The sequence below is a fragment of the Homalodisca vitripennis genome, chromosome 2 (assembly GCF_021130785.1).
Source record: "Homalodisca vitripennis isolate AUS2020 chromosome 2, UT_GWSS_2.1, whole genome shotgun sequence".
NCBI classification, from domain to species: domain Eukaryota; kingdom Metazoa; phylum Arthropoda; class Insecta; order Hemiptera; family Cicadellidae; genus Homalodisca; species Homalodisca vitripennis.
The window spans coordinates 201,583,788-201,596,377 of record NC_060208.1 but is presented as its reverse complement, the minus strand read 5'-3'; the positions used below and the strand labels follow the sequence as shown (position 1 = coordinate 201,596,377).

General features: G+C 31.5%; 1 protein-coding gene across 3 annotated transcripts in view; it reads right to left on the bottom strand.

Annotated features, from left to right (window-relative positions):
* Positions 1 to 876: 876 nt before the first annotated feature.
* The window catches only part of LOC124355262 (nicastrin), a 54,866-nt gene continuing 43,152 nt past the window's right edge, over positions 877 to 12,590 (bottom strand). For 2 of the 3 annotated variants that reach the window (XM_046806310.1, XM_046806312.1), the window contains one exon: positions 8,166 to 9,358. In XM_046806310.1, the coding sequence (XP_046662266.1) occupies positions 9,340 to 9,358 (19 nt within the window). In that variant the 3' untranslated portion in view covers positions 8,166 to 9,339. Of the gene's footprint in view, positions 1,004 to 8,165; positions 9,359 to 12,590 lie in introns of those variants that run through there. The other variant, XM_046806311.1, reaches the window with a different exon arrangement.

Here is a 12,590-nt window from a genome sequence, read left to right as displayed (position 1 = left end):
TCTATCAGCAACATACTTAACTTCCATGTTTGTGCTCGTAATCATTATTTGTAATCTGGTTTTACCACCAGATCGCAGTAGCCACTGACTCAAGGTTAGAATATGCCGCCACATTATACTAGCCATTCCTTGTATACTGCATACTGTGGCCATATTTATCTTGTGAGAGTGACATATTTCTTGAGCAATTATGTAGTTTGTTACTGTTGTCTAAATGGCAGCCAATATTGATTGACTCTGCCGTAGTGAGGAAATAAGATATTTGATTTTGAAAAAGTACTGAAAGATTGAATTGTAGAACACGTAGTCATTTTTTACTAAGCTTTCAAATGTAAATAAACATTTTTTAAGATTTTAATTTTTTACTCCTTTTGGTAATTTTTTGGATTTTATCCATTACTCCATTTTAGCCTATCAAAAGAAGACGTCATATGATGTCCATACTCCTTAAAGGGTTAGTATTCAAAAATATTTTTTCAAATTTGTTACATTTTTTTACTCTTAAAACTAGGATGAATCAAAAATAATATTTAAGTTTTTCTTAGTAATTAGTTATGATTTAACCTTGTAGCTTATACAATAATTTACAATTTTTTCTGTGAAAAACATTGTCCTGCATGATTATGTTTTAGGCTTTTTATTACTTTGTAAAAAAAATACTTGTTCTAAAAGTTTAATAATGATTTTTTCTCCTTCATAAGTGTAACAACAGTGCCTTATTATTCTATTAATTATTATTATTATTCTATAGTATATTGTTTAATTAAAATAATAATTTGTAAACCACTGTAAAATATATTGTAAATTAAGACTATTTTATAATTTTTTATGTCCTGGATGAAAACAATATAGAAATAATTGATAAAAATGTTTTCTTTTTTAAACCTGTTTTCATTTAACATTGTTTATTAGAAAAATTGTTAAATGTAACATCAGTAAAGTTCACATCTTGTATAACTTCTTGAGTCTAAAACTTGTCTTTATAGCTTTGGTTTCTCTGTACCTGAAATTGAAAAAAAATGTGAAGAATAGTTTACTAGGTAATTTTAATTTATTTTTAAGACATGAACTACTAAGTTTATTAGAAATTTTTAAAACACAAACTACTAAAGTAAATGTACCATAATGTTATAAATCGTTAACATAGTGTATTTTAATCTTTACATAAATTAGAACAGATTAAATTTGATTTACTGTCCACATAATTTTAAAATATGATAAGAATATTACAACTGTCATTGGAAGCAAACATATATTTTACTCAATAATCAAATCCTTACTGACAGACCTGACATGGCATCTCCAACACTGTGTCTTAATGCGTTATATCATCATAAACACTTTGGACAAAGACCATCAATCACCAGATGTTTAAACTTTCGTTAGTCAAAATCCCAACAAGAATTGAACACACAATCAATATTGACAATATCATCTCTAACCTCCATAACACTATAATGTCTCTGATCAACACAGCAATTTTAGACCACTTTACCAATAAACAATAATTAGTGGGAAAAGTTTAGAATGTAAGCAAAATATTTTAAAACACTTGAGGCCTTAAGGCCTGAGAATGTTGCTATGCTGCAATGCTTCACTTTCTAAAGAAAAGTAAAAATGTTAACAATAATCCAATATACATTGCTGCCATCCCTTGAAAACTAGCTTGCCAGAAAATATCAAACAAGAAACGTATCACTAAAAAATATCTGTTTTGAGACAGAAGTTAAAGTTTTCCTACAAATTTTATAGGAAAGTGATCCAAACTGTGAAAGCAAATGATGTCTCAAAAGCTATCATATTTGGGGAAACTATTTGGGGCATCATCAGCAATAAAGTAAAAAAAATTCAGAAAAATCCAAATTAAACGGGGTTCCGTCTTGTGAATGATGAAACAGAGGTAGAGAATGAGTTAAACAAATTTCTATAGCTGTAGTTTATAAGCTAGGTCATGATCATACAATTTCTTGGAATTTACCTACTCACATCGACAATGTTTACGTTAAATTAGCTGCAGGCGTTCATTTTTTTGAGGTTTGTAGCCAAATACAGTAGTGCTCAGGTTCTCGATGGCTTATTTTACCCATCATACCTACGGGATTTGTTTCGATAGGGGGCATGCGAAAACAACAAGTGTTTGAAAACAATCCACAATGTTAAGAGGCCTGTTTTCAACCAATAAATCAAGCTTCCCTAACCCTCAGAACAACAGAGTTTCATTAGTTTTGAGGTAAAAATCCTTAATTCAGAGATAACGTTCATGAGGAATGCTTATCATTAGTATATAAGCTATGTCATAGTCTTATTAGGTTTCAGATACGGCAAAGACATCAAAATCCAAGTCTTGCACCTTTGAGCAAATTTCAGCAAACCGTGTATTAAGTAATCATATTGACATGTGTGATTTTAATATTATCTTACTCCCATTTTCAGCTAGTTTCCTGAAGCCTGAGAAACATTAGAGCTTCCCGGGAGTCATGGCCCCTATGGGCAATGCTCCTGCAGTTTAGGATAAAATCTAGGACTCTGTACACTGGAGGAGGTTGGTTCAGAATCTGTTAGCAAGGGCTGCAGACAGATTGTAGTAGTTGTAGTCAAAGCTCCTACCACTACTACCACAGACATAGCTTTCACAAAAAAGCAAGCCAAGCCAAGACCAAATCAACAGAGCAGAAAATAAATCAAAAGCACTGTGGCGTACAATAAACTGTGAAAAAAAAGTTAAATGCAGTCCAGACAAACCGCTTCACTTACAAATTAATAATAAAATAGTAGACGACCCAATAGAAGTTTCAAACTATCTGAATGACTTTTTCTCAACAATAGCTGAAAGGACACTTCAAAATAGTAATAACACAAGAATTAATATGTTACCAGACTCATCAACAACAAATCATATCTTCCAGCTCAGACCGGTCACGCAAGACGAAGTCCAAACAGCCATTGACTCCCTAAAACCGAAAAACTCAGCCGGAGTTGATGAAATATCAGCCAAAGTGATAAAATCTTGTAAATATGAAATGTTATTACCCTTGACAGACGTAATAACCAAGTCATTCTCACAAGGAGTTTTCCCAGACAAACTGAAAATTGCAAAAGTTTACCCAAGAGACAGCAGCTAGATCTACAGCTGAAATGTATACTATAGCAGGACAGGTCTCTTCAAGTGACACAGCTTTTGGTTTCTACAAGCTCCTCTCAGAGTGTCATGTAGAACCAGAATAGCGCACTAGATGTTTTGTCCCAGGAAAGTTAGTGTTGGTAGCATATAGCAGATCCGCCATGCTGTGGCCACCATTGTACCCAGAACCACCCTGGTACCCTTTGCTCAAATTGTTGCAGCGAACATGTAAATAAATAACTGATTAATTCTACATAGCTTAGTGATACGTTCTTAATTCTTCCGGAAACACCATATCAGACCATGATGTTTAAAAGGGTTAGTAAAATAAGTTGCAATTAAGATTTAAGCACTAACTACATGCTGATCTGAATGTAGTTATAATTTTCTACCGAGTACTTTGTAAAAGGTGAACTTGGTGTGAGTGACACAAATGATTACTAAGAGTTATCTAATGTTTTATATATATAATGTGTTCAAAAAGTCTTGTCACACTTTTACCTGTTTATTATTATTTATCACGGATCTATGAAACAGATTTAAATTAAAACAACTGTTTATACATTTATTTACCAGTTGTTGTCATCTAGTAAAGTGTGGGTAACGGTTTTTGTAAATCATCACAATCTAACCTAAAATGAAAGTTTAGTGTGCTCTGTCCCAAGATCGTGTTATTAGTACATTTTTTCTTTGCTTAAAACAGTATTATGTTTATCTATTTTCATATGCTAAAACATTACAGTAGAGTCCCGTTAATCCGACCTAATTGGGACCGAGCCCTATTCGGATTAGCCAGAATTACAGAAAAATACGGTTTTAAACTTGAGAATAGGTCTATTTTGTTATAGAATTATCAACATTTTTATTAAAACATGTTTTCTGACTGTTGCATTGTATTTCTTGACAAATAAACGTGTTTGCGAATACTAAGCACATTTACCGTATTTAGTGTGAGAGTTCTATTGTTAAGCAATGTGAGCGTACTGGATATTGTACGGGTCCACGCGTTCAATAGTTGTACGAAACTACGCGTCATCCAATAGACTCTCTTTAATGCGACAGAAGACAATAACTGAATTTATGTCTTTTAACAATTAATATTGTACTCAATAATAATATCAGTACTGTACGTCCAATTTTTGTTTGATTTCACTTCTTAATACAGTAATTTAACTCATACTTAACCTATAAGTTTCAATTTGGTACTGTATTTAACTTCATTATTTATGTACTGTACCGTACACAATTTGTCTTAATAAAATAGTGTATGAATATTTAATTAAAGTTTTCTTTGTTTATGTACGAAATTATGCACCCATTTTCATTTTTTATGTAATTAGTTCCTATAACTGTTCATTATCGTTATAAATAATTCCTCCTGGACCTGTTCGGATTAACCGACGTTCGGATTACACGTGTTCGGATTAGCGGGACTCCACTGTAATTACAATGAACATCTTGCCACAATAGTAAAATTGTTTGTTATTTTTTGAACAAGTAATTTCCTGGAAGTTGGATATGTCGAGGTGGGTGGAAGACTTGCCCATCATGCTTAATTAAACTTATTCCTTTAGATTTATATTTATGAGGCTGTGTCCAAGGTTATGTTTATTATAGTGAACATATTCAAAATATTGGCACTTAAAGCAACGAATCAGAGCTGCAATTGAATCAGTTACCCCAGAAATCCTGATCAAGTTATGAGAAGGGGATTAAAGTTCACTTGAGCTTCTGCAGGGTGATTCATGGTACTCATGTCGATCTCAGATAAACTGACGTAAAACTGTTTAAAGTTCTCTTTAATCCTATGTTAATTTCATTCTTGTGCTGTATATACTTTTGTAGGTAAATGTATTCAAAAGTGTGACATAACTTTATGGACACACTGTATTCTGTGAAGGAAGGCTTTAAATAAATAATACACAATTTGGTACAGAAGCAGTTTAATATATAAAATATTTATTATTTACCCCAGAAATCCTGATCAAGTTATGAGAAGGGGATCAAAGTTCACTTGAGCTTCTGCAGGGTGATTCATGGTACTCATGTCGATCTCAGATAAACTGACGTAAAACTGTTTAAAGTTCTCTTTAATCCTATGTTAATTTCATTCTTGTGCTGTATATACTTTTGTAGGTAAAGGTATTCAAAAGTGTGACATAACTTTATGGACACACTGTATTCTGTGAAGGAAGGCTTTAAATAAATAATACACAGTTTGGTACAGAAGCAGTTTAATATATAAAATATTTATTATTTTACAATAACTATTGGTTTTTAACTGAGTAGAAAATTCGAATATAGTTAGTTTCTAACATTCTATGTGTGATTTATAGTATTTTAGCAATAAACCATAAAATAAACAATTGTTATAATAGCTACTATAATAATATTGAAAATGGGATTATTTTATACACTGCTTAGCTAAATGTATGTAGTTAAGGGGATTATTATGTAGATAAGGGGATTTACTATTGTTCACTGATGCAAGAGTCCTCTTACCTTCACAATTCTTCCATCGTCAAAAACTAGGTTTAACCCTTCGAGGATCAGGTGGGAATATATTGTCATTGAATCTTCTTTAGTTTATAACACCTTTACATCATACAATATTAAAATTATGTATGTTTATGCCCAGTTGGTCAGTAATTTGTTTTGTTTGTCACTAAAAACTTGAAAATGTAAATTTGGTTTTTTTCAACCTTAACCAGCTGATTGCAATCGTCATTAGATACAATACTTCTAGGCATTAAAACACACTACTTCTAGGGAGTTAATATAAAACACATTGGGCCTGTACACCTCGTGAGAAACTGTTCTGTTCCAGGTACAGTGAAGGTTACCAGGAAGGTCTGGCAAAGCATGTTTGCAAATAATCTTGTTTTAAGACTTTAATCACACCAAATTTGTAAAATACTGTAAATACATTTTTAATTAGCATTAACAAATATTTATTAATTTAAAACAAACACTCCAATAATATAGGTTTTTATTTTTGTGAGGCCTTTGGTACTCAATGAGCACATCATCAGACCCACATGTGCTCATTGACTGCCAAAGGCCTCACAAAAATAAAAACCTATATTATTGGAGTGTTTGTTTTAAATTAATAACTAATTTCCAATAAGAAGAGAGCTTCAAGAATGTATTAACAAATATACGAACATTTTTATAAACTGCCCAATATAAGTATATCATAAATTTTCTAACTTTTAACATCAATTAAATAGCAGTGAAAAATTGTTCCCAATCTAAAAATATGTCAGTCCTCAAAGGGTAGACCAAATAAATATATAAATTATACCAATTATGTAAAGAAGTAACAATGAAACTTTATTGTAATACAAATTATTCTATTTACTTATTTTATTGCACTGAATAACTGTATTTCAAGCAAGTGTATTCTTTTTTACAATATTGTCATCTCCGTATTACTTTTAAATTATGCCATCAATAATTTTCAACAGAAGTTTATATTTTATTTAAGTGTATATTGGTTACAAATCTGGGATTACAAGTAATCAAGGGACTTTACATTTTATGAAAAAATTTAGTATAATTTCAATCTCAAATGACGACACTATTTAAGTTAACAAGTTTCTCTCTCATTGTTGGATTGACTGTGTCGGCAAAGTTTATGCTAAACAAATCTTCTTGTATTGGCAAACCATAAATAGTTATTTAATTTTAAAAGTATCCAATTGGTTAAAAACTTACAGTTTAAAAATGGATTAGTAGTATTTGCTCGTGAAACAGCAAAAGGTACCAAGTTACTGTTGTATTCATCTTGAGTTAAAATATTCACATTTATATCAGTTCAGATCGACAGATTTAAATATTTCAATCCAAAATTAAAATTGGTTATACATTTTGAAATTGATTCATGGAGAAGGTTCGAATTTTGATTTAAGTGAAATTTGTTATCTCTGACCCCAATTTCTACACCACAAATGTGTTACTCAATTAGCAAATGATGGGTTATAATTTAATTGTGAAATTAAAGTTTCAAACTGTGACCAAAAATTTAGCTCTTAACATAGACCAAGTTTATTGCAAAAAGAAGGTAGATGAAGCCTATTCGAATAATCCAACAATAAAAAAATCTACTGCCATTGGAACCTGCTAGCCAGGTATTATTAATATAAATTTAAAAGACAAGAGTTCTTTTAATTTTGAAAAGAACTACTGTAAAATAACTTTTTCAGTGAAATTAACCCTTTGACTGGTAGTGCTACCGTTGCTTGAGAGCACGCCTCGTGCAAACAGCTGGAACTCGAAACACTTTCACATAGCTTCCGCTGTGTCTAATAGAGTACAGTGACTTGATTTTTCCGTTCTTTGCAGTTGTAACTTCTCACTGATTAACTATGACTTGTCATTTGTTTCAAAACAGTAAAATAGCAAAATCAATCATCGCTGTTTATATGTGTTGTTACATTTGCTATTTAGTTTAGTAGATGTGGTATTTATGGTTTGTAAATTGTTAGGAAATAAACATTTTCATAATGACTGATTGTATAAAATGGTACAAGAAAAACTTCAATGAAGATTTTTATGAACAAAGAAAGTGGGTATTGTAATGATTATTCTAATATTAATGAAAATGACAGGACAGATGAAGACTGTATCAGCTAGCATTACCACCATAATGTGCCACAAGTCTGATACAGCGCTCAGAATGCTTCTGAGCCTTTTCACACCACTAAAATCTTTTGTAGGTACATATGTACTTTTTGTTGAACTCTCAATCGATCTTGTGACTTTCTTTGGTATGCATTTAATTTTTTTTTAATAAAATTTGATCTTTTTAATTTTTAACCTGTCAACTTTAGCAAACCAACTATTACTGAACAAAAACAAAATAAGTCCAATTTTGGAACATGACTTCTGTGCAAAAACCCACCAGTCAAAAAGGGTTGAAAAAAAGAAAACTCAACAAGTATACCTAAAAACCACCTTCAATACTAAAAAATTATAAAAAGTTAAAAGGATTTGTTTTTGAAACATTAAAACAAAGTGTTATGATGACATATATTGTATCACCTTTTTCAAGTAAAATAATCTTTTATTGTATTAAATAATTACAAAATCTAAATTACTGGTTACATTTTTGGAAAGAACTATTATACAATGATTACATTTAGATAAAAACATAATGTAAACACTCGACTATGTCACACTTCACTCACAATACTTAAATAGACAAGCTTTACAATAAAATATTACGTTAATACTAAAACAAACTTTTAAACAGATAATTCAAAATACTACTTAAGACTACAATATTATTATAGTTAAGTCTCATGAATATTCAGGCCCACTATGTTGCAACAGTCATCATGCTTCAGGAAATAAAGCATTGCTGCTCATATACGTACAGGGTGTCTGCACTCAATACTCTAGCAACCAAAATCAAAGCTTTCTATGCACATGGTAATAGTTATGCTGGAAGAGTTATTTGTATTGTACATATTTTGTACAAATTGTATAACATTTACACTATATTTTAATTGTTTGATAAAGATTAAGCAATTATATTTTTAAAAAGCATTTTGATGACCATGCAATATTGTAATGTACGTACAATACAGCATTTTACAGTTATACGATTTCTAGTTATATAGCTCGTAATTAATGACATGTGCAAGAACCAGCATTTCCATCAAATCTGTCCTACAATAACATAGTTTCTGAGTTCTTCTAAAATAAACTATTACTGATGGCTTATTTAAAAACAAGGTCATATTCGTTTTAGCTTTGCAAAATGTACAAGGCGAACTGCTTTAAAATGACTTAACTTATACTACTATTACATTATGTGTACTTAAAGTGTACCACATTACATGAATACGGTTACAAGTGCTTTAACTAACTTTGACAAGTACATAAACAATATGTGGTAATCAAAAAAGTATTAAAAAAAAAAACTAAACGTGTACAAAAATATATCAAGGCTTTGAGCAAAAATAATCTTTGCTAAAGTCAATATAAATTTTAAAATTTCTTTATGACTCAAGGAACAAAATCAGGTGCTTCACGACATATAAGTAAGCACGTAGAGGAAATATCACAGTCCTGAGAATAGATCAGCAATAACAACCTGCTGGGGGCGGATCTCATATTACAAGTTGAATGTCCGAGGGTGCAAATCTCACCATCTAGAGCGGAACACCACGCGACTCCAGGGTCCTCAGAGAAATGAGATTTGCATCGCTTTCCTAGCAGTGCTCACAAGTCCTGCGAACATAGCGACTGGTGAGCAGTGTGTGCGGAACAACAAGAATTTGGTCAAGCAATTTCTGGCATATTAGATGTGAATACAATACAACACTGATTATAAACTTTTATATATTTTCTACCAAGATGGAGTTTTGACGAGGACCACATAGAAGGAAAATACACCCCGGGATCATGTGGGGAAAATATTTACAAAAGAAAAGGAGAATGGTTCTCTGAGCGACAGGAATGAGGAAGAGAGGAAACAAGAAAGTTTTATAGGACACAAGTAAATTCATCAGAACAAATAGAGATATTCCATTAAAGATTTAAAAGGAAAAAAAAGCTGAGTAATTATGTATATCTAGATAACTCTCCTCATGTTATTCCTGTATTATTTGCAATGAAACTTTAAATATTGCATAGCAGAGAGAATATAGAAATGAAACAATTATTGAAAAATTAAACGCACAGTTCACTTTTATTAAAATTTAAATGCACCTGAAAGATGTTTTTATTTTTGTCAGTACAGAGGGCCAAAATATTTAGTAGGTATAGAAAAACAAGAATCAAATGGTTTATTCACGACATATGTAAATATACAATGTGTCTGTATATACAGGGTGATTCAAAACTAAACGGCAATCTCTCGGGAGCTTATTCTATAGCTAAAAACAAGTAAAAAAGTTCATATAACCATATGCCCGGAAACGCTTCGTTAGCGAGTTACGCCTAGCGAAAGATTTCGCCCGGATTTCAGAACCCTTGGTGAAGTCAGGCCGTATAAAAATGGTAAAGGTAGTTACAAAGATACAAATACGATTGTTTTTTTATGTTTTTATATCTGACAACTTTATTAAAATTCGTCCCAGAGCTGTAAATGCAATACTTTCAGAGATATCTTATGTAAAACACAAGAATTGGTGCATAGAAATAACACATTTTTGTGTTTAACGTAAGATTACTTCCATAAATGTTAAATAAAGGTCATTTTTTTCTTAAACAGATTTGTAGAACATTTAATTCTGAAAAGATTCATGTGAATTACTTAGGAAAAAAATTAATAATAGGTATTGAAATTTAGCTTTATTTAAAAATAAAACAGACGCACAAAAATGCATATTCTTATCTGCATAAAATATTAACTAATGTTTAGGTTGTGAGTAACAGCTGATCATTTATTCTAGACTGAACATTAACATAAAATGTATTTACCTTTATAAAACTGTAATAATCACCTATAATAGTTGCTCAAAGTGTCCTCCGTTGTTAGCAATGCACGTTTTCGCACGACGAATCCACTCTTTTCTAGCGCGTTTCATAACGTTTGGAGCATTCTTGATAGTTTCTGCCGCCTCTGTAATGCGATTACGTAACTCCTCTATGGTGTTAATCCGTTTTGAATAAACAATTGACTTCATCCAACCCCATAAGAAAAAGTCTGCTGGCGTGAGGTCAGGAGAACGTGGTGGCCATTTTACTGGTCCATTTCGACCAATCCATTGTCTACCGTATGTATCATTTAAATAGTTTTTCACATCATTAGAAAAATGTGGAGGTGCTCCGTCGTGCATAAACCATGCATTTATTCTGTTTTGAACAGGAATATCTTCCAAGAGGGTAGGCAGGTTTGTTCTTAAAAAATTTAAGTACGCTACTCCATTAAGTCGATTAGGGAGGAAAAATGGACCAATCAAATTATCACCCAGAACACCAAGCCATACATTGACTGAAAATGTATGTTGAAAATGCCTCGTCGCAGTTTCATGTGGGTTGTCGTACGCCCAAGTATGGGTATTACGAAAATTTACAATTCCATTTCTAGTAAAACAGGATTCATCAGTAACGAGAATACGCCGAAGAAAATACTGATGTCGTAAACAATTTCTTCTTAACCAGCGGCAGAACATCTTCCGTTTATTAAGATCTTGCGGTAATAAGTCTTGAACACGTGTTATATGGAATGGGTACAACTGTGCTTCATGAAGTGTCCGCCATACGCTTGACTGGCAAATATTTAACTGACGTGATAATCGTCTGGTGCTTGTGGTTGGTGATAATTCTACAGCATTTATTATTGCTTGTTCATTATTATAGTTCCTTGTGCTACGTTGACGACCAGTATCTATTCGCTTCGGTTTAAAGCTACCAGTTTCTCTAAGTCGTCTCTCCACAGCTTCAAATGTTTTGCGATCAGGTGTTCTTCGATGTGGAAAAGTATCACGATATTCCTGAACTGCAGCTAAACCATTCTTGTTAACTTTGCCGTAAATCAGTATCATGTCCGTATACTCTTCAAACGAATACACACCATTTACATTATCTGCCATTATTTACTAAAATAATTACATACACTTTTATAAAAATATTTAATAAAATATTTTAAAAATAAATATTTAATAAAATATTTTATACACTTGTATAAAATATTTCCAAATAATCACAGGATCTCACAAAATACAATCTTCACACGCCACAATACAAAAACCTCCATAAAGGTTATTCAAATATTACTTCATGAACTTAATTGTTGATCAGCTGATATTGCCAACCTTTGCAAAGAAAATATGACGATAAAAAGTGTTGAATAAATGATCAGCTGTTACTCACAACCTAAACATTAGTTAATATTTTATGCAGATAAGAATATGCATTTTTGTGCGTCTGTTTTATTTTTAAATAAAGCTAAATTTCAATACCTATTATTAATTTTTTTCCTAAGTAATTCACATGAATCTTTTCAGAATTAAATGTTCTACAAATCTGTTTAAGAAAAAAATGACCTTTATTTAACATTTATGGAAGTAATCTTACGTTAAACACAAAAATGTGTTATTTCTTTGCACCAATTCTTGTGTTTTACATAAGATATCTCTGAAAGTATTGCATTTACAGCTCTGGGACGAATTTTAATAAATTTGTCAGATATAAAAACATAAAAAACAATCGTATTTGTATCTTTGTAACTACCTTTACCATTTTTATACGGCCTGACTTCACCAAGGGTTCTGAAATCCGGGCGAAATCTTTCGCTAGGCGTAACTCGCTAACGAAGCGTTTCCGGGCATATGGTTATATGAACTTTTTTACTTGTTTTTAGCTATAGAATAAGCTCTCGAGAGATTGCCGTTTAGTTTTGAATCACCCTGTATATGTATATATATATATATATATATATATATATATATATATATATATATATATATATATATATATATTTAGGGTTTTTGTTAGAAATGATGAAAACCAGTGT